This window comes from Crocodylus porosus, unplaced genomic scaffold (genome assembly GCF_001723895.1).
Source record: "Crocodylus porosus isolate Cpor-Errol unplaced genomic scaffold, CroPor_comp1, whole genome shotgun sequence".
Taxonomy (NCBI): domain Eukaryota; kingdom Metazoa; phylum Chordata; order Crocodylia; family Crocodylidae; genus Crocodylus; species Crocodylus porosus.
Window position 1 is genome coordinate 123915237 of NW_017728886.1, and position 20732 is coordinate 123935968.

Sequence of the window (20732 nt, forward strand, 5' to 3'; positions counted from 1 at the left end):
TGTGTCAGCCCTGCCCCTGTACAACGAGTCACCAAAACTCCTATGTTGGATGGGGGACATGGGTGCATGGGGAGCAATGTTCGGGAGCAGGATGAGCAGGTGAAGCCAGGATCACAGGGCAGGGTCATGGGGCAGTGACAATGCAAGGCCAGGAGTAGGGCCAAGCCATGATCCGCTGCCCGCGTGCCCATGATTGGCATGGGCTCCGCAGGCAGGGGTGTTCAGGGAATGGATCATGGCTTTGCCCCAGCCCTGTGATGTCACTGCCCCAAGCTCCCTGCCTGGCCACATGTTGTATCTCAGTCCAGGGCCAAGAGCTGTGTGGGTAGGGCACATGGCCAGGCAGAGAGCTGCATATGGGGTTGGGATCATGGGGTGGTAACTGTGTGGGGCCAGGCTGGGATGTAGCCACTATCCACTCCCCACACTCTCTTACCTGGGTACCTGTTGCAGGCAGTGGATCACGACTTGGCCACAGCCCCACACTGTCACCGCCCAAAGTTCTTGGGGTCTTCCCAGCCCCATCTGCCTATTTTGCTCCCAGATGCTGCTCTTTGCTGGCTCACACCCCATCCCAGCTGCCCAACTGCACACCCTGCCTGCATGGATTCTGCCCCCAGTGGTGGGTGCTGGGCAGATAGGCCTGAGTCCAGCAGCAGCAGCTGTAGGGAGCTACCACTGCTGTGGCTGCTGAGAAATGAAGTCTGGCTGCTGTGCCACCTCAGCCCCATTGCACACCAAGGGGCAGCAGAACCTGCTGTATGTACCACAGCCTGGGCTGCCCCCACACCTGGGCTGGGTGGGGTCAAGGTACCCATCATGGGCCGGGTAAGATTGCTCCATGGGCTGGATCCGGCTCACAGGCCATATTTTGCCCACTGTTGCTTTTAAAGGAACGGCTCTCAACATGTTTAGAGTCAAAGTACTATTGATAAACTTAATATAACCTTTGATAGACTCAAGGCTCTCCTCAAAAAATGCCAGTTCATAGTTTCCACTTGTTTTTTGACTACAGAAAAATAGCCAATCCTGCTTTGCAAAAAGTGCAGAAAGTTCAGAACAGGTCAGAATGTTTTTGACACACTGGGTTTCTATTTGAAATCTCTGGGTTTGCCTTGTTAGTACTGGTAAGGGTACAGAGATGATTCACATTGTAAGGCACCCTGCATCGTCCTTGAAAGGATCTTAGGGTGCTTAGGATTCTTCTAAATCACGTCTTTAGAAGAATGTGCCTACAGTACATTCTTTCATTGCTGGCTCTTGGAGGATACAGTTATACTCTCATGAGTTCTCCGCCCCCTGCAGTGTTATGCACTCTTGGGACATACTGCAGAGAGCACTCCTTGTAGTATGAGTAGCTCTAGGATTTCTGTGGCCCTAAAAATGTTGGCCTGAATAAGACCTCCAGATGTAACAACATATACCAAACTTTGTAGAAACTCAGAACGCCTAATCCAAATTGCCTCATTGTACTGGCTCTACACTTAAGTATTGTGCAACTTATGCTGTTTCATCAATACAGTATTTCATCGATGCCTTGCTCCGAGTTTGCTTTTTCTTAACTACCTACTATTTTGTTATTTGCAGAATGGCCTTATTGTTGCCTGCTACCAAGGTTTTGTGGATATTGTAATAGCCTTAGCACAGTGCCCTCATCTTGATGTAAACTGGCAAGACAATGAAGGGAACACAGCTCTAATAACAGCTGCACAAGCAGGTAATATTTTCTTTTTGTTTCACCTTTGTATACTCTGTTAAAAAGCAGCATGTTTGTTGTGGCATCACTTCTGAAATAAAGTACTTTTAGGGTTGTTGTTTTTTTACAGGTCAAGGACTATATAAAATAATTCCGGTAAATCCATTCCAAAGGAAAGCTCTCATAAAAATTTTACTAGTTCATTGCAAACAACAGTTGAGTGGGATATACAAGGGCAAACCATTAGTTGATTCTTAATAAAGGGTTTTAATAATTTAATTTAAAAATAAATAACAAATTTAAAATCCTGCATTTTTTCTGCCTTTTCCTTTCCATTACAAATAGCTGATCATGCTACTGCTAACAGAGTATACTAGCAATTGTACACAGGTATGGTGTGTTCAGAGCTATAGCCTTCTCACATATATTGTACTGAGGGGCCCTCAGTAGTTGCTGAATATGGGAAAATAAAGAACTATCTGATAGCTCAAAGTATTTTGTTGCAAATATATTATTCAGCCATTCCCAGTTAAGAATCAGAAATATATTCAGACATGAGCACAATCCCATACCGTCTACAAATCCATGGCTGAGCCTGTGTGCATATTTACAATCTACTATCAGTACACTTTTATTATAACTGAAGGCTGCTGTAGTGTTGAACTGTAAGTAGACACAAAGTGCCTATAGAAACAAAGTGCCTGAAACACGAGATTCATGAGAGATGAAAAAGGTCTGTATGCACTGGCCAAATGTTGGCTCTTCCTTTGTGTGTAGTGTGCAGCTGAAAATAGCTCCCCTACCCTGCCAGGCTTTGGACTGCAGTTATCTAGCCAGATCCTCCAGCCTAATCCTCAAAGGCAGTTATGACATGAGTAAGTAGCTGCCAAACCTTCTCCCCATCCTGCATACGGAATCCATGGCACACTTGTGGCAGTAGGCATGTTGGAAGAGGTACCGGGAAGTAGCACTTCTCCCCAAAATGCCAGCCTAGAAATGAGATATTCTATATTCAGCTACTCCCCACTGAATGGCATCCGGGAAGATCCCATGCATCAAACTTTGTTGCTAGATATGAAAAGATGTCAACCAAAGGCTGAAGACTGGGTCAAAAATTCCTCCTACTCCCAACACCTGGATGAGGGGAAAAAACATTTATCAGCACCCTTTTTCCTGACATCATGTTAGATGGGCTTGTTTTTTTGTTTGGCTGAGGGGTTTTTGTTTTGTTTTGGGGGGGGTGTTACACCACATGATAAAAGACTATTCCAGCTCTTCTCTTCCTTATGACAGTAGCTGTACTAGGGCTACTGCACCCCAGAGCAAAAAGCAAGTTTCCCAGCTCTAGCAATAAAGAAGGAGCCAGAATCTCTGCATATGGCTATAGAGAGCAGACATGAGCCTAAAGCGTGGCTGACTGTCAGTAAATAAGATTCCACCACACTGAAAGTGTCTACCTGATGATAACTAATTCTGAGACATAAATAAGGAGAACTTGTATTTACTATTGATAAATTGCTAATCTGAGATCCAAAGAGATGAAAACAGTAATAATTAACAGCAAACAGATCAGGTTATGGTATATATTTCATTTATATGTAATGTACAACATTGTACAGGTGCTCCAAATCAAATCCCTCTTAAATATTTACTGCTGTTTTAAAAACCACTGATGTGGGCTAACAGTCATTTTTTAGGCCTTAATTATGACAACATTTGTTTGGCAGCTAAACAGAAATCTATAGGTTTCTTTTTTTATGTAGCAATGAAAATTAATTTGACCTTTGTTGCTAATAAGTGTTTGGCTTTGCCTGAATTACACTTACAAAGGAGATTATGGACTACATTGTATTAAAGAAGTCACTAGGTGATAATAATTCTTTCTTGTAGAATGTTTTAATCCTTTTAGAATCATTTTATTTTTAGCAAGCTAATGATGGCTGTAGCTTTCCAATAATAGTTAGGAGAGCTCAGACGCTCTGTAACCTGCTTTGTTTTTATCTGTTCCAATATCCATTTGACCCATAAAAGTTAAGGCTAGTTCTCTCTGACCTTTATATTTCATTATAATGAGCTCAGAATTAATCCACAGTGCTGACATTGGCGTGACACTGTCCATCAGTATTTGATATTGATCCCAAAAGCAGTTGAGAATGACTTGTCAGCAGGGGCTTATGCAAACTCCAAAGAACTTGGCTGTTATTTTCCCCATATTAATCCTTACCTACAGTGTCAACAGCAGTTATTCATTTTCAGAAAATACTGCCGGAGCATTAATACAGATTGTCATGTGATCAGCATTGCAACTGGTAGAGGTGCCACTTAATTATTGCTGAATTGTGAACAGTAACCTAGAACAATCTCCTTTTGGCAACTGAAAACAAAGATTCTGCATGGAACATAAGACTGGAAAGGACCACCTAGGTCATCAAGTCCAGTCCCTTGTGCTTGCAGGCAACCATGTAATAGATACTTAGTCCAAAACGGTCCACAAAAACATCCCCTCTGACCTTTCCTACACATCACAGCCCAAAGGCACTGGCCAATAGCAATTTAGGATCTTTAAGTACAAAAAAAAAAGCAAGGCCTTCAAAAAATGACAATGTGCCACAGGGAGAAAGTAAGAGAGACCATGATGTCTTGGGCAGTTGCCAGGATAAGGAATTTTTTAGGTAATATATGGCTAGATGATCCTAGGAAGTGAACCCTGCCCTGTATTCAGAGAAAAGCAAGCAGACAAACAAATAGACAACCCCATTACCAAACCAAATAAAAGCATTTACTGCCAGTCTGGCCTGAGAAGTTTCCTTCCTGAACCCAAATCTGGCAATCAGTTTATTCCTGCCGAGGTTAGTAAAACTCACCAGCCAGGCATGCCAGACGTTTGTCAGTACCAGTAAGAGCATCAGTGTACCCCAGCAAACCTCCCACCTCCATGGGCAAATCTAGGATTATGAAAAGAGGGGTGCAGATGGTGTGGTGCATCATCACATAAAACAATGCACATTTTTCTCCAGGTAAAAAGAAACTAGAAGCTTCACTAATATACTAGGGGTTGAGGGTTATATTATTCAGTTCAAGATCAAAGCAAAAACAAATATGACTTTATTGGATTGTGAATTAATTTTCTCTGTTTTATAAACTGTATGACAACACAACCAACTAGGCAAAAAGCAATCCAAAGATGATGTTTCCTCAGTCAGATAAATAAAACAAAATCTGGCCTCCTTGAGATTCTTGATAGTACATCCAATGCTTCATTGAAAATTATTTCCATGCCTCACTTAATGTTCATCTGTTATTGTTTCCACACCTGAAATAATATTTTTAGGTAAAGTAAAAAAAAAGTCTGCGTGGCTGTGAAATAGGAGCTGCATTAGGAGGAGCAGATAACAGCAGAATTACAGAAAAAAGGGTTGCTTGATTTGTGGATTGTTAAAAAAAAGGAAAGAGCATTGTTATCACCTGTTGAATGAAGAGTTTAGAAGGAATCAGGTAGATTATAATAACCCTTGAAGCCAAATAAATCCCTCACTGCTGCCTGAATAGAAATGCTGCTGCCACTGTGAGGCAGTTGGTTTTAAACTTTGAATACACCAGGAATCCAAAGGGAGGCAGGGCCGGGTGCTACTGCATCACTGCGCTCTCCTGACCCTTCCAGATCCAACCCTGCCTATCTCTCATTTCTGGCTTATGTTCAAAGTGTGCATGAGGCTGCTGATTGAGATTGTGTGAAGATATGGACTAAGGTGCCATCACTAGGCTGATGATACCCAGATCTATTTTTCCTTCTCTTCTGACTGAGACCCCAGAGTCTCTGTCCTTTCCCAGTGCCTGGCTGCATTTCAGGATTGGATGTGGGTGAACTGATTGAAATTGAATCTAGGCAAGCCAGAGGTGATGCTCATGGGCAAACTGCTTGAATTGAGGGGGATTGGGATACCTGATAGTGATGGAGGAGGTCAACCTCCTCTTGTCACTCAGGTTCACAGCATTGGAATATTCCTGGATCCTATTTTGCACCTAGATTTTCAGATGGCAGCAGGGGCTAGGAGTGCCTTTCACCAACTCCAACTAGTGACAAGGCTGCAATCTTGTTTCAGATTCATATCTGGCCACAATCATCCATGGCTTCATAACTTTAAGTCTTGTCTATTGAAATGTCTTCTATGTAGGTCTGCTTGTGAAGACCATCTGGAAGCTGCAGCAGGTGCAGGATGCAGTGACCCACTTTCTGACAGGGATGGCAGAGAGCCAGTGGTGGAGCTACTTGGAGTGCAACCCTTGGTCCAAGTGCAGCCCTGGCCAGTGGTTCTCCCCTGCCTCCCACCGCTGGGCTTACCTCCATGGGGCTGCAGAGCTGCTTGGAGCACAGCCTTGGTGAGCACAGGCTGGTGGCTGGAGACTCTGCAGCCCCATGGAACTGAGTCTGGCCATGGAAGGCAGTGGAGAGCCAGTGGTGGAGCCACTTGGAGTGCACTCTCCTGAGCGCAACCCTGGACAGTGGCTCTCCCCCGCCTCCTGCCACTGGGCTGAGCTCCGGGGGGTTGGTGGAGCACAGCCCTTGCTCTTTCCCATCTCCTGCCACTGGACTGCACTCTGCATGGCTCCGCCAGCCCCACGGAGCTCAGCCCCACAGCCCTCCTGGGGGTGCAGGCCCCCAGATCTACATGCAGGATGACAGGAGGCTGCCACTGTTGCCTGGGGCCAGCAACAGCAGCTGTCTTCCCAGTGCTGGGTGTGGGCTGTGCCCAGCTCCAATCCCAGGCGGCAGCCTCCTGTTATTTGGTGTGCAGATCCAGGGACCCACACTCCTGGAAAGGTTGTGGGGCTGTGCCAGACTCCTCCCGGGGGGTGCAGCCCCCGGATCTGCACAATGGGTGACAGCAGGCTGCCGCTGCTGGCTAGGACCAGTGCTGAAGCCAAGTAAGCCGGGCTTTGAAACTCGAAACATTTTGAAACTTTCAAAATGTTTCAAGTACCGTCGTTTAATTTCAAAGCTGTTTTGAAGGCTTTTGTTTCATTTCAATTTCACTGTTTTGAGCTTAAAACACACCGAAACAGCTTTGAAATGAAGCACCTGGTGAAATTTCACACAGCCCTAACATCCAGTATGGTAGGAGCTGGTACTGCCCTGTCTGTCAGTGAGTGCCCCAAGCATGGTCTTGCCCAGCTGTCCCCCTACTTTCCAGGCAAATTTCAAAGTGCTGGTTTTGACCTATAATTAGAGTTTGCTGCATATACATATTACTGCTTCACTGGCATCTCAAGAGGGTGCCAGTAGAAGAGCAGTTCTTTGGGATTTGGTTCACACATTCACTAAGCATTGTTTATAAAACTTTGTCTCCTAGGCAGAACCTGGAAGTGGTAGTTTCCCTTGCTTACGCTCCCCCACTGCTGATTGTGGAGGGGCCCTGCTACTTGCCCCTGATTGGCAGAGAGTTGAAAACCATGTACATGTATTTACAACTACTATCCTGCTGTGGAGTAAGTTAGTTTACTCCAGCCTAATAGGGGTGCACGTGTAGATGCTGAGATGTTTTATGAGCAGCTAATTAGTCTACTGTGCAGTAAACGCCTTATGTACATGCATCCTATATGTAGTACATCAGAGGTCGTCCAGTTAGGAAACATCCTGTCTTATATCTTTCCCCTTATCCCAGAAAGAACCTTTTGGACTTCGCAAGCACTATCACTAGTATTATAGGGAACTTGTGAAAACAATAAGAGGTATAGTCTGTTAATAAGGAAGTCCCTCACAATCTTAGGAAATAATTTCAGGTGAATACATTGCAAGAACTTATCTTTATGTGACTGTAATGTGGGTCACTGCCAGAGCCTGTAGTTCATGGACCTTCCCAGAAGGCATAATGATTATGAGTAAGGCTATTTAATACAGTGTAAGTGTCAGAAATTTCAGCCAAATGGACCTTCAGGGACGCCATGGATTGGCTAGGTTTTTTTGTGGTATTGTAAATAGCTCAGAAGAATAGATAAAGCTCATCAGTAGAGCTAGATGGATATTTCTGCTGGGGTGGTCAGGAGCCTGCATACACTGTCTTTTCTCTGTGTACTCTTGTGAACAGCACTTAAGTGGGTCCCTGTGGAATTTCATATGAAGGCTCACATATGTGGAAGAAGTCATTATTCCCATAAGAGAACAAAGATATTACTTGGCAGGGTTGCTGTTATGGAATTTGCAGTTTGGAAAGTATAGAGATGTTTTTTACTTCTGGCAGGAGTTGAGTCTCTTCAACTTCACACTTGAATCTAGTTTGCCTGTAAAGTTGAGCCTCTGACAAGCAGGGCATGCTGAAATGGTCCCAGGTGATATTGACACGTGTAATTAGAAATAACTGACAGGTTGGGTCCAGGGACCAAAGGAAGTCTCATTGAGATCTGGCTTGGAAGAGCCAGTTGTATAGGTAGAAAAATACACGTATTCCTCTTCCCCTACAATTGTCTGCCACTCGTGTCAGACATTTCACGAACATTCTTGGTACAGATGACAAGTTATAGGGGAGAATGTTGTATTGTAGGTGTAGGTTTCCAAGATGAAATCTCAAGTATTCTTTCACAACAGTTCAAGGGACATGTATCTGGTTCCTTGGGACATGGAAAGGATGATGATCTCTACATAAAGTACCACATCATTCACATACCACATGTAGCTTCCCCCCCAAATTGTGGTGTGGGTCTTAAGCAGGGAAGTTGATTTTCTGTCCATAATAGAAGCACTCTGTTTTGATTCTTACACTGCCTCTAATTTTCACTCAAAGCAGCAATGGCATTTTTTTTTTCAGGCAGCTGAGGGAGTCAATTGACTTAATAGCACATTGTTTTTCATTCCGTATGTGTTAACAGTCATCTCTCCTTTTTAACGGTCTTGATATTCCACTAATCAGACTAGACTTTCTTCTGGCAATTTTGCTGTGTTTTAGCTACTCTTGATCTATTTTCTCCTATTTTAGAGCCTTGAAGACTGTTTTTAGCTTTTTTCAAAATAATATATTCATCCATTAAAATCAGTCTTCAGCAGCAACTAAGGTTTCAGTTATTGGTTAAGCAGGAAGAGGAGGATAAGTGAGCAGAATATTGGGCTCTGACTCTGCTCTCTGCAGCCATAATTATGGAAAAATCATTTTTCCTTCATTATGTCTTCCCTAAAATGAGGTGCCTGTCTTTTCTGGGGGAGTGAGTATATGAGCAAGTATGTTATCTGAATTTCAAAGTCCTGAAGTGGACATCTATCATCCTCAGATATAGTATGAGGCAGAGTACATTTCCCTTATTGGGGATGAGGAAGTACCTTGATTGGCAGTCCTTCCTTCTGAAGTCCCAGGGGATCATAGTATTGTCAGGTTAGAAGGGACCTCATCTGGTCCAACCACCATTTGCTTCTGTTGTAGAAGCAAGCTAACATCCTTCTGGAGCAAAGGCTCGAAGAATTCCTGAACATGCATGACAGAGGTGGGGTAGGGAAGTTTGATGAGGATGTGCATGGAGTAGTCTAGGAATATGTATCTAGTACCTGACTCTGTAGTTTGCATAGAATCCCATGGGTCAGGTTCCAAAGTATGGAGACAAGAAGGCTGTAATAAAAGGGAGAAGTGTCCAGGACACTGGAACACTGCTTTCAATTGTGTTGCTTTGTAAAGGATCATGATTGAGACATGGGTCACCTGCAAAGAATCCATAGTTGACAACCTGGACAGGCTGGAGAGTTGGGTGAACCAGAACCAGATGAAGTTCAACACTCAAAAGTGTAAGGTGTTCCATCTAGGGACAAATAATCCCCAACATACCTACAGGCTCAATGGTAACAATTTGACTTGCGCAATTTGACTTGCGCCGAAAGGGAGCTAGGGGTAGTGATTGAGCAATGCACGAACATGAGCCAGCAATGTGATGCTATGCAAACAACACACTAGTATGCATTAACTGTTGAATCTCATGCAAAACTAAGTAAGTGACAGTCGCACTGTACTGTGCCAGGTTGATCACCAGGTACAGGCACGCGCCTCTGCACCTGATTGGCATTCAACAGTCCTCTTCCTGTGCGTGTCACCTTCCACCAATGTCGTTGGGTCGGCTCTCTCTCTCTCTGTTCTTTCCTGCCACGACTTTGATGTTTTCAATGATAAGGAGGGGAGGGGTGATGGCTCCGTAACCCAACAACAACTAGTACTTGGTTCGCGTTGCCAGGTCCAGTTCTGGCGAGAAAAAAAATGAAAAAACCCCCACCTTGTAGTGGACACGAGGTTGCCTCCTCAGTTATCGAGACTTGAAACCAGCCTCTTCTCCTTTTGCCCATCTTTGTCTGGACACTTAAAGGCCCGTGTTACAGGTGAGTGGGTCTTTCCCTTTGCTTTTCCCACCCTAACTGCTGTCATGCTGGCTTAAGCAACCGCTGCCGGCAACCGGCCAGAATAACGAAAAATCTACAAACATCTCTCTCCTGTCTGCCGAACTCTGATACCCCTTCTGTTATGGAGGGGTCAGACAGATTCCCTTCTTGGTTTCCACTTTTCCCCAGAAGCTGGACTCCTTCTGCTCTTAATTGCCACTGCACGGGCTTACTTGACCACCCATGGCAGCCACTTACCCAAATGGGAACAAACAGAGAGAGCACGTCTCCCCCTCTCCTCTCTCCCTTTTCTGTCCCTTCATTTTAGTGGGACCAGTTTGGTCTCTCACCCTGTTCCCAGGGACTTCAGTCTTGGGCTGGGCCAGGCAACCGCCCTACCTCCCCGTCATCTTCCATGTTCACTCCCCTCTCTCCTTGGGTGCCCTGCTCGGCCCTGGATATAGACCCAGCCGCCGATTCCCGCCACTCCGCCTCACCTGATGAGTTGGTAAAGTAGAGTTTGGGTGGATCGAGAGTTCCCACTGTAGGAAGGCTGTGCTATTCCCACCAGGCCAATGCTCATGTGCAGGGGGCTGCCCCCAGTAAGTATCCTCCAGTTCTCCATACTTTGCACTGGTGAGACCACAGGTGGAGTACTGTATCCAGTTCTGGGCACCACACTTCAACAAGGATGTGAAAAAACTTGAGAGGGTACAGAGAAGAGCCACCCATATGATCAGGGACTTGGAAGACAAGCCATACAAGGAAAGGCTGAGGGACTTGGGCCTTAGCCTGCAGAAGAGAAGGCTGAGAGGGGACTTGATAGCGGCTTCCTGCTATATCAGGGGAGTACATCAAGACCTCAGTGAACAGCTGTTCACCAGAGCACCCCTGGAGAAGACCAGGAGCAATGGATACAAACTCCTGGAAGGTTGCTTCAGGCTCAATTCCAGGAAAAACTTCTTCACAGTCAGGGTGTCCAGACTGTGGAATAAACTCCCTGCAGTGGTGGTGCACTCACTGACCCTAGAAATCTTCAAAAGGAGACTGAACCATCACCTGAAAGTCTTTTCCTGCCTAGTGCAGGGGGTCTGGACCTGATGATCTACAATGTCCCTTTCAGCCCCTAGCAATCTATGAATATAGTATCTCAGAGGACATTGTCACTGTAAGGCCTGTGTACAAAACTATCCATTCTAATTTGCTGACTAGCAGGGCAATTCTGAAGTTATATATACCATATTTAGCATGGGGAAAAATGCTCCTTGTCTTATATTCACATACAAAAAAACCCTGATTAAATACATCATCAATCATTAAAGTGATGCCAGAAGCAGCATATACTCAGCAATGGAAACAAACTATAAAGTTGATTAAATGCAGCCAACACTGAGCATGACTATAAAACACATGGTCCATATTGGGCAAACCTACCACAAGAATAAGTTAGTATAGCCTATGTAAATAAGATAGATGGTAGTGCCCATTGTGCTTAGTGTCCCTTAGCACCGACTCTTTTTCAAGTCATGATGAACCTCTACAATGAATATATTTTGACTTCCTCTTCACTCCCACAGCTGAGCTGTGCCTTTCCTTTCTATTTTCAATGAATGATATTGATATTTAAGGCATTTCTTCACTAGCCTTAACTATCTGGCAAACATCACCAAACAGTTCACCAAGAATCCCTCTGTCAGTATGTCACCTATGATTAGTGTTGCTTTGTCCTGCATGAGGTGGAACCTGAGGCTTATCTGCATATACATTTTTGGAGGATCCCAGGACTTGTGACAAGAATACCCAGCTCTAGTCATGGGTTGGGGAATAATGAGCAGATAGTGATCCTGTATGATGGGTATCTGGAGTGCATGGTGCAATGGTGAGCAATCAGGTCACCATGGATAGCAACACTGTTGACACAGCTGGGGCCCAGCCCAATGAACTATATGGTAAATCATGAGCATCCTTTTGGCTTTGGATTAATATCATACATAACTTTTACAGCTATTGGATATTGGCTACAACATTTATGGTGATGGGGGATTACTTTCTGGCTTACCCTCTAGTTTGCACCTTTGGCCTTTCAGTTAGGGCCAAGCAAGGCTAGGGAGCATCTAAACTGCAAGGTCTCTGGGCTTGTAGGATGCCTGCCATTGATTTGGAAATATCTGAAGCCCCAGACTGATGAGCTGGGGAGGTAGGATACTTGCTGGTGGTACAACATTTCTTTTTTCCAAAGTGAAAAACAAAATTTATTTTTTCCTGAGTGTGTTTCCCATTTAAAATATGCATCAGAACTAACTCCTAGACTAGTGAAGTAGTAGCGTTTTAAAAAACAAAAGTACAGTTATTGTGCTAAGACTGTTGTGGTGCCTGGTGGCAAATCCACATTACTCCAATTGATTGGAAGTCGATATAAAATGGTTCCAACAAGTGTAGGCATTTTTGTGATTATCCACTTTAGGGCTGGAAAGTGCATTGTTAGAAATCATCTCACAGGGTCTCATTCTAGAATGTCCTTGAGTGCAGTCGTGAAAGTTTTGTGGCATGTGTACACTAAAGATGCAGCATTTGCTAATGTATAGAGATAGTGTAATGAAGGAAAATTGAAAAGCAGAGCTGTCACTAGTAGCATGGAGAAACAACTGCACTTTCCTCAATGTAGTGTAAGACTCCAATTTGAAAAAAGCCAGTGTGCCTCTGTAACTTACCTGCCCCTCTCTCAATATCTCTTAGAGCCTAGCATCTCTTTTCAGAAGCTGCGTGCCTTCTAAAATGACAAATTCAGCTTGAAATAGGTGGTACCCAAAAGGTGGTAGTGGGTTCTTCATGTCTCTTAAATGTTTTTACTACCAACAGAGAGAAACAAAATGGATCTCTTTGTTGTTTTACTGGCGCAATGGAGAAAGGATGGGAGTCCTGTGAAAGTGGAAATCATAAAGAAGTGACAAAAAGTGAGGAAGAATGAAAGGATTGAGATACTGGTAACAAAAGATAATAAGGGAAGAAGAGAGAATGTGAAATGAAATGATGAAATAATAAGGGCAAGAGAAAAATAATTAATTTGAGGGGGGGAAATTATGCAAAAAGAAGAAAAGAATGCCACATAAGAGTAAAAGAAAAGAAACTGTCATGAAGGACAAAGAAAAAGGTAAGGAAAGGGGAAGAAAGGAGGAAGATTATAGTGATTTTATTTAATCAGAATGCTGAAAACTCATATCACATCTTGGGGTCAGGATGCACAAAACTGCTGTTGCTGAAATAGCCTTGTCATCATCAGACCCCAGTAACAATAGGTCGATTTAATGCCCTTGGTCACGTGGGTTCATGCCCACCATGTTACTTAGAGGCACCACTCAGTGGAGCTGAGAGAGAAAAGAAGGGCACAAACTGATTATGGGGGACAAAAAATGACACAAGGATGTACAGATGGATCAAAGATTTAAAAAAGTGCACCCTCAGGGGACACTGAGCACAGCACCCCAGATAGCTTCCACCAACTCTCAAAGGCACCCAGTAATAATAGGAGTACTGATAACTTATGGGAATCCTTATTCACTCAGTCATTTGAAATGTATCCTGGATGCCTGCTGTGGTATTACTTGTCAGCCTTTAAAGCAGCTATCTAGAAGTTGTAGAACATAGCTTCACAGAATCAGAATAATCCCTTTTCATTATGGAGGCTGTAAAGGCCCAATCAAACAGTTTCCAGCATGTTATGGGAGGTGCTGAGTATCATCAGCATCCATTGATCTGTTAGGAAGCACTTGGTACTGTATAGGACTGGACACTACATTTGCTGTTTTAAGCATCTTTCTTTCACCATACAAGGAATTACACATACTTGCAGGACAGTTAGTGCTAGTGCATGGCATCATGCCCACTGGTACATGGACATATCAATAAGGCAAACAGGATGATTCAGTGGTTAGTGTCCAGGAACAGGAACCTAACTGGTATGTGATTTTAGGAAAGTCATTTCACCATCCTGTTTTAAGTCCCCTCACCTGTAAAATGCCAATTATGAGATTTGCAAAGCGCAGAGAGAAAAATTAACTGGAAACAGCCTGAATTGGAATCATGTTGCAGCCATATTTAATAATCATCATCATTTATAGCACCGAACAGCCTAGAAGCCCCATTGTGTGGGGCCCTGTACCACTTAAATAGAAAAGACCTTAATGGACTAATCAGAATGAGCTCACAGAGCTGCTCAGTAAAGCAGATCACAGGGCATTATGGTTGAGGGTAATGACTCATTTCACAGAAAATATGCTCAGCCTATATACAGGTTATGATATCATCAATGGCAGCTGTCAATAGACTCCCTCATTTACTGAGTTCTGTACCACCTGCTACTTTGCAAGTTTAAAGGCAAGATTCACTCTTTTAGAGAAAAGTTAGTTTTGTTGCTCTTAATGTGATGTATAAGAAGAAGGTTTACCTCATAAGATTTACAGAAGAAATAATATTATGTAAATGATGTAAGATTGTTTTCAGGTAGTTTTTCTTTCAGGTAATAATGAAAAATACACACCTCAGCTAGATAGTAGTGTACACATATTTTATGTAGGAGACGTTTTTTGTCTTGACGTGCTAAAAGTTGCAAGACAAAAAACTCTCTCCTGTCTTTTAGCACGTCAATTTATATAACCCACGAATGTGCAAATGTCATTCTGGTTAAAACTGTATAGCTATTTTTTTAACTGCATAGTTAGCAAAATTAACGTGCTAAAAGGTGGTTGGGCCATGGCCCAGGTGGCCCACCCCATTCCGCAGCCTATGCTTTGTACACACAGTCCATACTTTACCCTGCTCTCATTCTAGCTAAATTAGTTACTGCTAATCCCATAGTAACTGCTATTAGAAATAAGACTTTAAATTCGTTATTGATAGAAAGCAGTATCATGTGGTTTGAATATAATCAATCGTACAACAGAACTGATGGAGTTCAACAAACTATGGAAGAGAAATTGTGACACAGAGAAAGCATCCTTAGCTACAAACTATTTAATACTAGTAAAGAAAAGTCACTTCTCATAGAACTGTGTTGATGAAAAGCAACTGCTGATGAAAACTGCACCAGATGCACTAGTGGAGAATTTTCAAAAGTTGCTTTGTATGAATAATAAGCTGTTTAAGTAACATTTCTGGGTAAATTTAAATGGCATGCATCAGAGAATATTCAACTGGACTACAAAGTGAGATCAGAGAATATTTTTTCCAGCTCACAGTAATTAAGCTGTGAATGTTGCAGCTGCCTGACAGACTGCATTATTATATAAACCATCCAGCCATCATAAAATAAATGACAAGTGAAGGGAAAACTGTTTTGAATGAATCATAATGGCACTAGATATTTATCTTGTTCTGATACTCCAGTTATAAGGGTTTGATGTTTTAATTGGTCTTCAGACCATTTAACCAGTGATAGTCTTTCACTGTTCAGAGTATCCTTGCTGATGCTGACAACCATGGCACACATGCAAAAATTAATGAAAGGCAGCAATAGCCACTTTTGGAAACTAAAATTTGACAGTAAAATATTAGACATATACATTTTACTGTAAAGTTAGTAAAGTAATCCCTATGTCCAATTGCTAGGGAGCAGCCCAGTGGAAAAGAATAGGTAAGAAACAGTATAAGGGGAATATTTAAAGTAATGCCTTTTTGTGTAATATCAATGCTGCCAGTGCTCTGTTAAGGATTTTCAGCTCTATCTACCTTGTGTAACCAAATTTTAATTAGACGCCATAATTTCAGTACAAGAGGACCCAGCCCTCTTTATATCTCCTTAGTAGTCTAGTATGTGGAGGATATTTATGTTCAACTACTTACACTGCACACCTCTTTTTTTCAAAGGATCCTAGGGATTTGTGGCAAAGTTGAACTAGGCATGAAGGACACACAAGGCTGCATCCCCAGAAGCGGGAAATTTCGGTTTGCGACACCTCCAAATCTTTGAGGCACCACAAAATGCACATAGCACATGTTAATATATTTGCTGCATTGCATATTTGCAGAGTGGGGGCAGAATTAGATACCAGGAAGTCCTGGTATCTAAAAAAATGCTCCAAAAGTGTGTGAGGGGTGGTGGTGGTGGTGGGCATGCATGTGGCTACAGTGTGCGCCACCCAAAACCGGAGCTGGCCAGCCAGAGCCATGCTCTGGCTGCCAGACAGGCTTCACGTACCTGGATTGTTGCTGCTGCAGCCCTGGGAGGCCCCCCGATCTCCTTTACCCAACCTGGAGCAATTTGCTGTGCGCCACAGCATGCATGTAGGAGCTTTCCCTAGAGACAAGTAGCAGCACAAATGTGTGCCACTTGTATTTGTCCCCGGGCAAATACATGTGCATGCTCGTGGGAATGCACCCATAGTAGTTTCATAAAGGGCTATTCTCTGTTCTACATTGCTATCCACAGGCTATATAGCTGGCCCCGAAAAGAGGCACCTAACTCCTGTCTGGGTACCCAGGACCCACCACACACTTGCTCCTAACTGCTGCCCATATACGGCAATCTACAGGATTATGTAGATTGTTTTGAATGGAAAGGGGCAGCCAGAGTCAGAGTCAGTATCAGAGCTGGAAATGGGAGGTAGGATTCCAAGTTCATACTCCCATGTTCCAACCCTTAAGTCATGCCACCTAGTAGTCACTGCTAGGATAGCATGTGGGAAAGAATACAAGAAAAGAATCAAAAGTTTCAAGCAATCTAAAATGTTAGGCTGATGATTCTCAATCTTTTTAGGCTTGAGACCCTTGGTAGGTTTGAGTGACTCCTTGGAAAATGCCAGCTCTTCTTTCACTTGTTTTTCTCCCTACAGAAAAATAATAGAGCATTTTTTCTGTTACAAAGAACTCAGAAAGGCCACAGCAGATCAGAATGTTTTAACACATGGTTAGTACACTTGACTGCTAACATTGCACGGTACCCGCAGCATCCTCCAAAGGATGTTAAAGCATCCCAGGGTGCTGCATCACTCTGGTTGAGAATCATTGTTTTAGACTGTTAAATCTAGTATTAATTAGCAATAACAAATCTTCTCCCCCTCTGTTTTACTCCTTTACAGGGCACATAACCATTACAAACTACTTATTGAACTATTTTCCTGGTGTTGATATTGAGAAGAGGAATGTATTCGGATACACAGCACTGATGAAAGCTGCAATGCAAGGCCGAACAGAGTGTGTGAGAGCCTTAATGTTGGCAGGTATGTGAAGTGCTTTGCTTCTTTATTGTCATCCTCATCGCTCATGGAAAACATGACAGTGCTGTGCATCAGTGAAAACCTGGCACTTCCACTCTTACTTTATTGAGTGCCAGGGTGGAGCTTATGCTGTGTAAGTAAGTACATTTGGAATGTCCTATACATAGAGAAGAGAAGCAGTGATTTTATAATGTTAATGATAATGGCACTTTGGTTTACTGTGGAATTTCCACCTGATCTCCAAGGAAATTGCAAGCATTCATCAAATTAGTTACTTACGCACTTCTCATGAATGATATATTACTATTTACATTTTCTAGACAGGGAAATTGAGGGATGAAAGGTTAATTGACTCGTTCACTGTAATAATGAGAAGTTTAGGAAAAGCATGGAACAAAATGTAGATTCCCCCACTGTTGTGCTCCAATCAATATGGCATTTTTTCTCATTGTATGAACAGAGTAGAGCACTGTAGGTTTTTAATGTTGGTGAAATACAGGGTCAGACACCTTTTTTGCAAAAGAATAGGACATGTTGCCCAAAAACAGGTAAGAGTCTGCAAAATTGAACAAGGTTCTTACAGGAAGGTTTGTGTGGTTCTTTCTGAGTTTCCTTACAAATGTTTTGCCGGGTCCAAATGGCATACGCCCGATACAGTGTTTCCGTATTGTTTAACATTTTGGTGAAACAATACTGATTTGGATGATAGGATTGCTTAGCAAATTTGTGGACAGCAATATTGATGGGTAGAGTTGCAGACACTTTGGAGGTCAGGCTAGGATCCAGAATGACTTGGATAGTGTAGAAAAATGGTCTGCAATCAGTCAAATAAAATTCCACAAGGACAAATGCAGAGTCTTGTACTTGGTTTGGAATAATTGCAGACACAAATACAGATTGGGGAATGACTGGCTAGGCTGCGCTACTGCAGAGAAAAACCCCAGGGTTGTAGTAGAGCATAAGCAGAATATGAGCCAGCAGTGTAGTGCTCTTGTTGCCTAAATGGCCAACAGCATAGTGAGTTGTAGTAACAGGAGCATCTCTTACAAATCAAGGGAAATGATTCTTCCACTCTGGCACTGGTGAAGCCAAAGCCTCATCTGGAGTACTGTGTCGAGTTTTAGGCTCCATTCTGCAAGAAAGATGTTGAGAGTTTTTGGCCCCATACTGCAAGAAAGAACTGGTGGAGACAAAAAGAAATGGTTAGAGACTTTGGAAACATGAATGATGAAGGACTGAAGCATCTTGGATATTTAGCCCAGAGGAGACAAGACTGAAGGTGAATATAAAAACAGTCTTCAAATACCTGAAACATGATTATAAACAGGAGAGAAATAGACTTTTCACTGTGACTGTAGAGGACAGGAATAGGAAAAACTGCCCCATATTGCAGCACAGGAAATTTACAGATTACAGAAAGAATTTACTGACTATAAGTATGGTCAGGCATTCAATGGACATTTTCATGTCCAAGTTAAACAAACACTTGACTAGCATGGTCAGGGATGATCCTGCCTTGAGCAAGGCACTGAACTAGATGACCACCTGAAGTCTCTTCCAAGCATTTTTTCCTATGCAATAACTGCTTGGCAACTGTTAGAATTATAACGCTCCTTGGTATTAACTGCAGAGATATTACAAACTGCATGTGGTAATTAGATGTAACTCTTTCTTAGGTGGCACTGTTGCTCTTTGAGAAACCAACATGGAGTGGATCAGTGTAAAAAAACAAACAACAAAATATACTCTGAACTATTTTTATTTCTCTGTAAATATATCCTTCTGCCATTAGCAGTCATTTATAGAATATTTGTCATTAGTTTTTTCTGAAGCTTGGGACATATAATATCCATTATAGTAAAGGAAGCATTTTGCTTAATGATTTCATTACACTGGCATGAAGTTGGAAAAGGAAAATACATGTTTATAGTAGCTTAACTGCATTCTGCATTGATTTTGAAATGTGATTTATATATAGTTCATTTCATTGTGTTCATTTACTATTATCTATTCTACTTTATCTTTGAAGTTGCCTTGTGAATGAAAATACATGAAATAGGAAAGTTTGATTAAATACTTTCTTTCATGCATTTTGATATCACAGAAGAAAGACTCTTCTTCAATTTGCACATTACTGAATGACAGTCTTCTTATTGCATCAGGAGAATTAACATATCTATTTTTCATAGTATCCAATTTCCACAAGTTGGTCTGATGTGAAGAATTAATTACCAGAGACTCTGGGGTAATTCTGGAGATGTTATTTTTTTGCAAGATTTCCTCAGCTCGGTGTTTTGGAATCAAAGTTTTGACAAGGTTGCATGATAATTAATCATTTACCTGACCTCCCCCAGAAGCATCTCACTCTCCATATTCCAAAAGCTAAGGCCCCTGTTGCCTCATTGTGGTGGGACAGTATTCCCACTGGCATGTATGCCTATTGAACTGTGCAAGTGTCCACAAATGGATTTGGGACTTTTCTGAATTACACAAGACACCACAGAGCAGCTGGTTTCCTCTGCTAAGCAAACAACATAACATTTCTGTCTAGGTAGTCATTCTGGTTTGGTTTTAAGTTGCAGATCATTTGCTATTTGTTTTCCTACCTCCCTTTCTGACAATCTGCAGAATTGCTTTTTGCATTCTGCACTTTGCAGACCTTGTCACAATAATAAACATTTAAAGTTATTGATCCCTAATGGGTAAGTTTAAATAGTGTTTATATAACAACTGTTAATTTGTCTGCTGTTCCATTACCTTTGGTACCTGTTGCAACAGCAGTTGGTATGCACATCCATGACTGGTATGACTGGGCAAAAGAATAAATTTAATCTGTATTAGCAGAGAATACCCCTGTTTCTTCAGAGTGTATATTATGGTATGTTTCAATATATTGTCTGCTTCTGTGGCATACGGATGTTTGTATGTTAGTGTCACACCAGATTGGGAGCAGGGAAGGAATGGTAAATCGTGGAGCCAATAGAGGAGGAATGAAGTGAGGCTGAGGCAACCAGTGAGGTTCATACCCAGGGGAATGTTTCGTTACAATCAGCAATTTTCCAGTTTATGAACCTTGATTAAAGTAGGATGATGTCAGAGTGTGGTGACTATGCAAAGATTCTGTCCCATGTTCCCAGATGAAAAGAAACTTTAATAAACTAGATGGAAGGTTGTCAGCACATATTAATAAATTGAATATTTTTAAAAAAGGAATCAAAAGATTATTGGAAGTTTCAGTAAAAAAAATCTCTTGGAAAAGCAGTAAATTCTAAATTTGGCAAAATAAGAAACCATTGAAATCACTCTTAATCCTACCTTTGTGGTCTCTCCCTAAAACTTAAGCACTTGCCTAGGAAAAATGGCCTGATGAGATGACTTTTTAAATTCTATAGGCACCATGGGGGTGTACCCAACTTGAGATAGTGGCTGGCAGATCACAGGGCTTGCCACCATTTTTGTGGGCTTATCATGGCAGGCC

At 42.4% G+C, this 20732-nt stretch overlaps 1 protein-coding gene across 1 annotated transcript in view; it reads left to right on the forward strand.

Moving 5' to 3' along the window:
- Positions 1-20732, forward strand: part of ANKRD33B (ankyrin repeat domain 33B) — an 82245-nt gene that overhangs the window by 48143 nt on the left and 13370 nt on the right. The window contains exons 2-3 of the mRNA XM_019541554.1: positions 1588-1717; positions 17117-17257. Coding sequence (XP_019397099.1) covers positions 1588-1717; positions 17117-17257 — 271 coding nt within the window. The remainder of the gene's footprint in view (positions 1-1587; positions 1718-17116; positions 17258-20732) is intronic.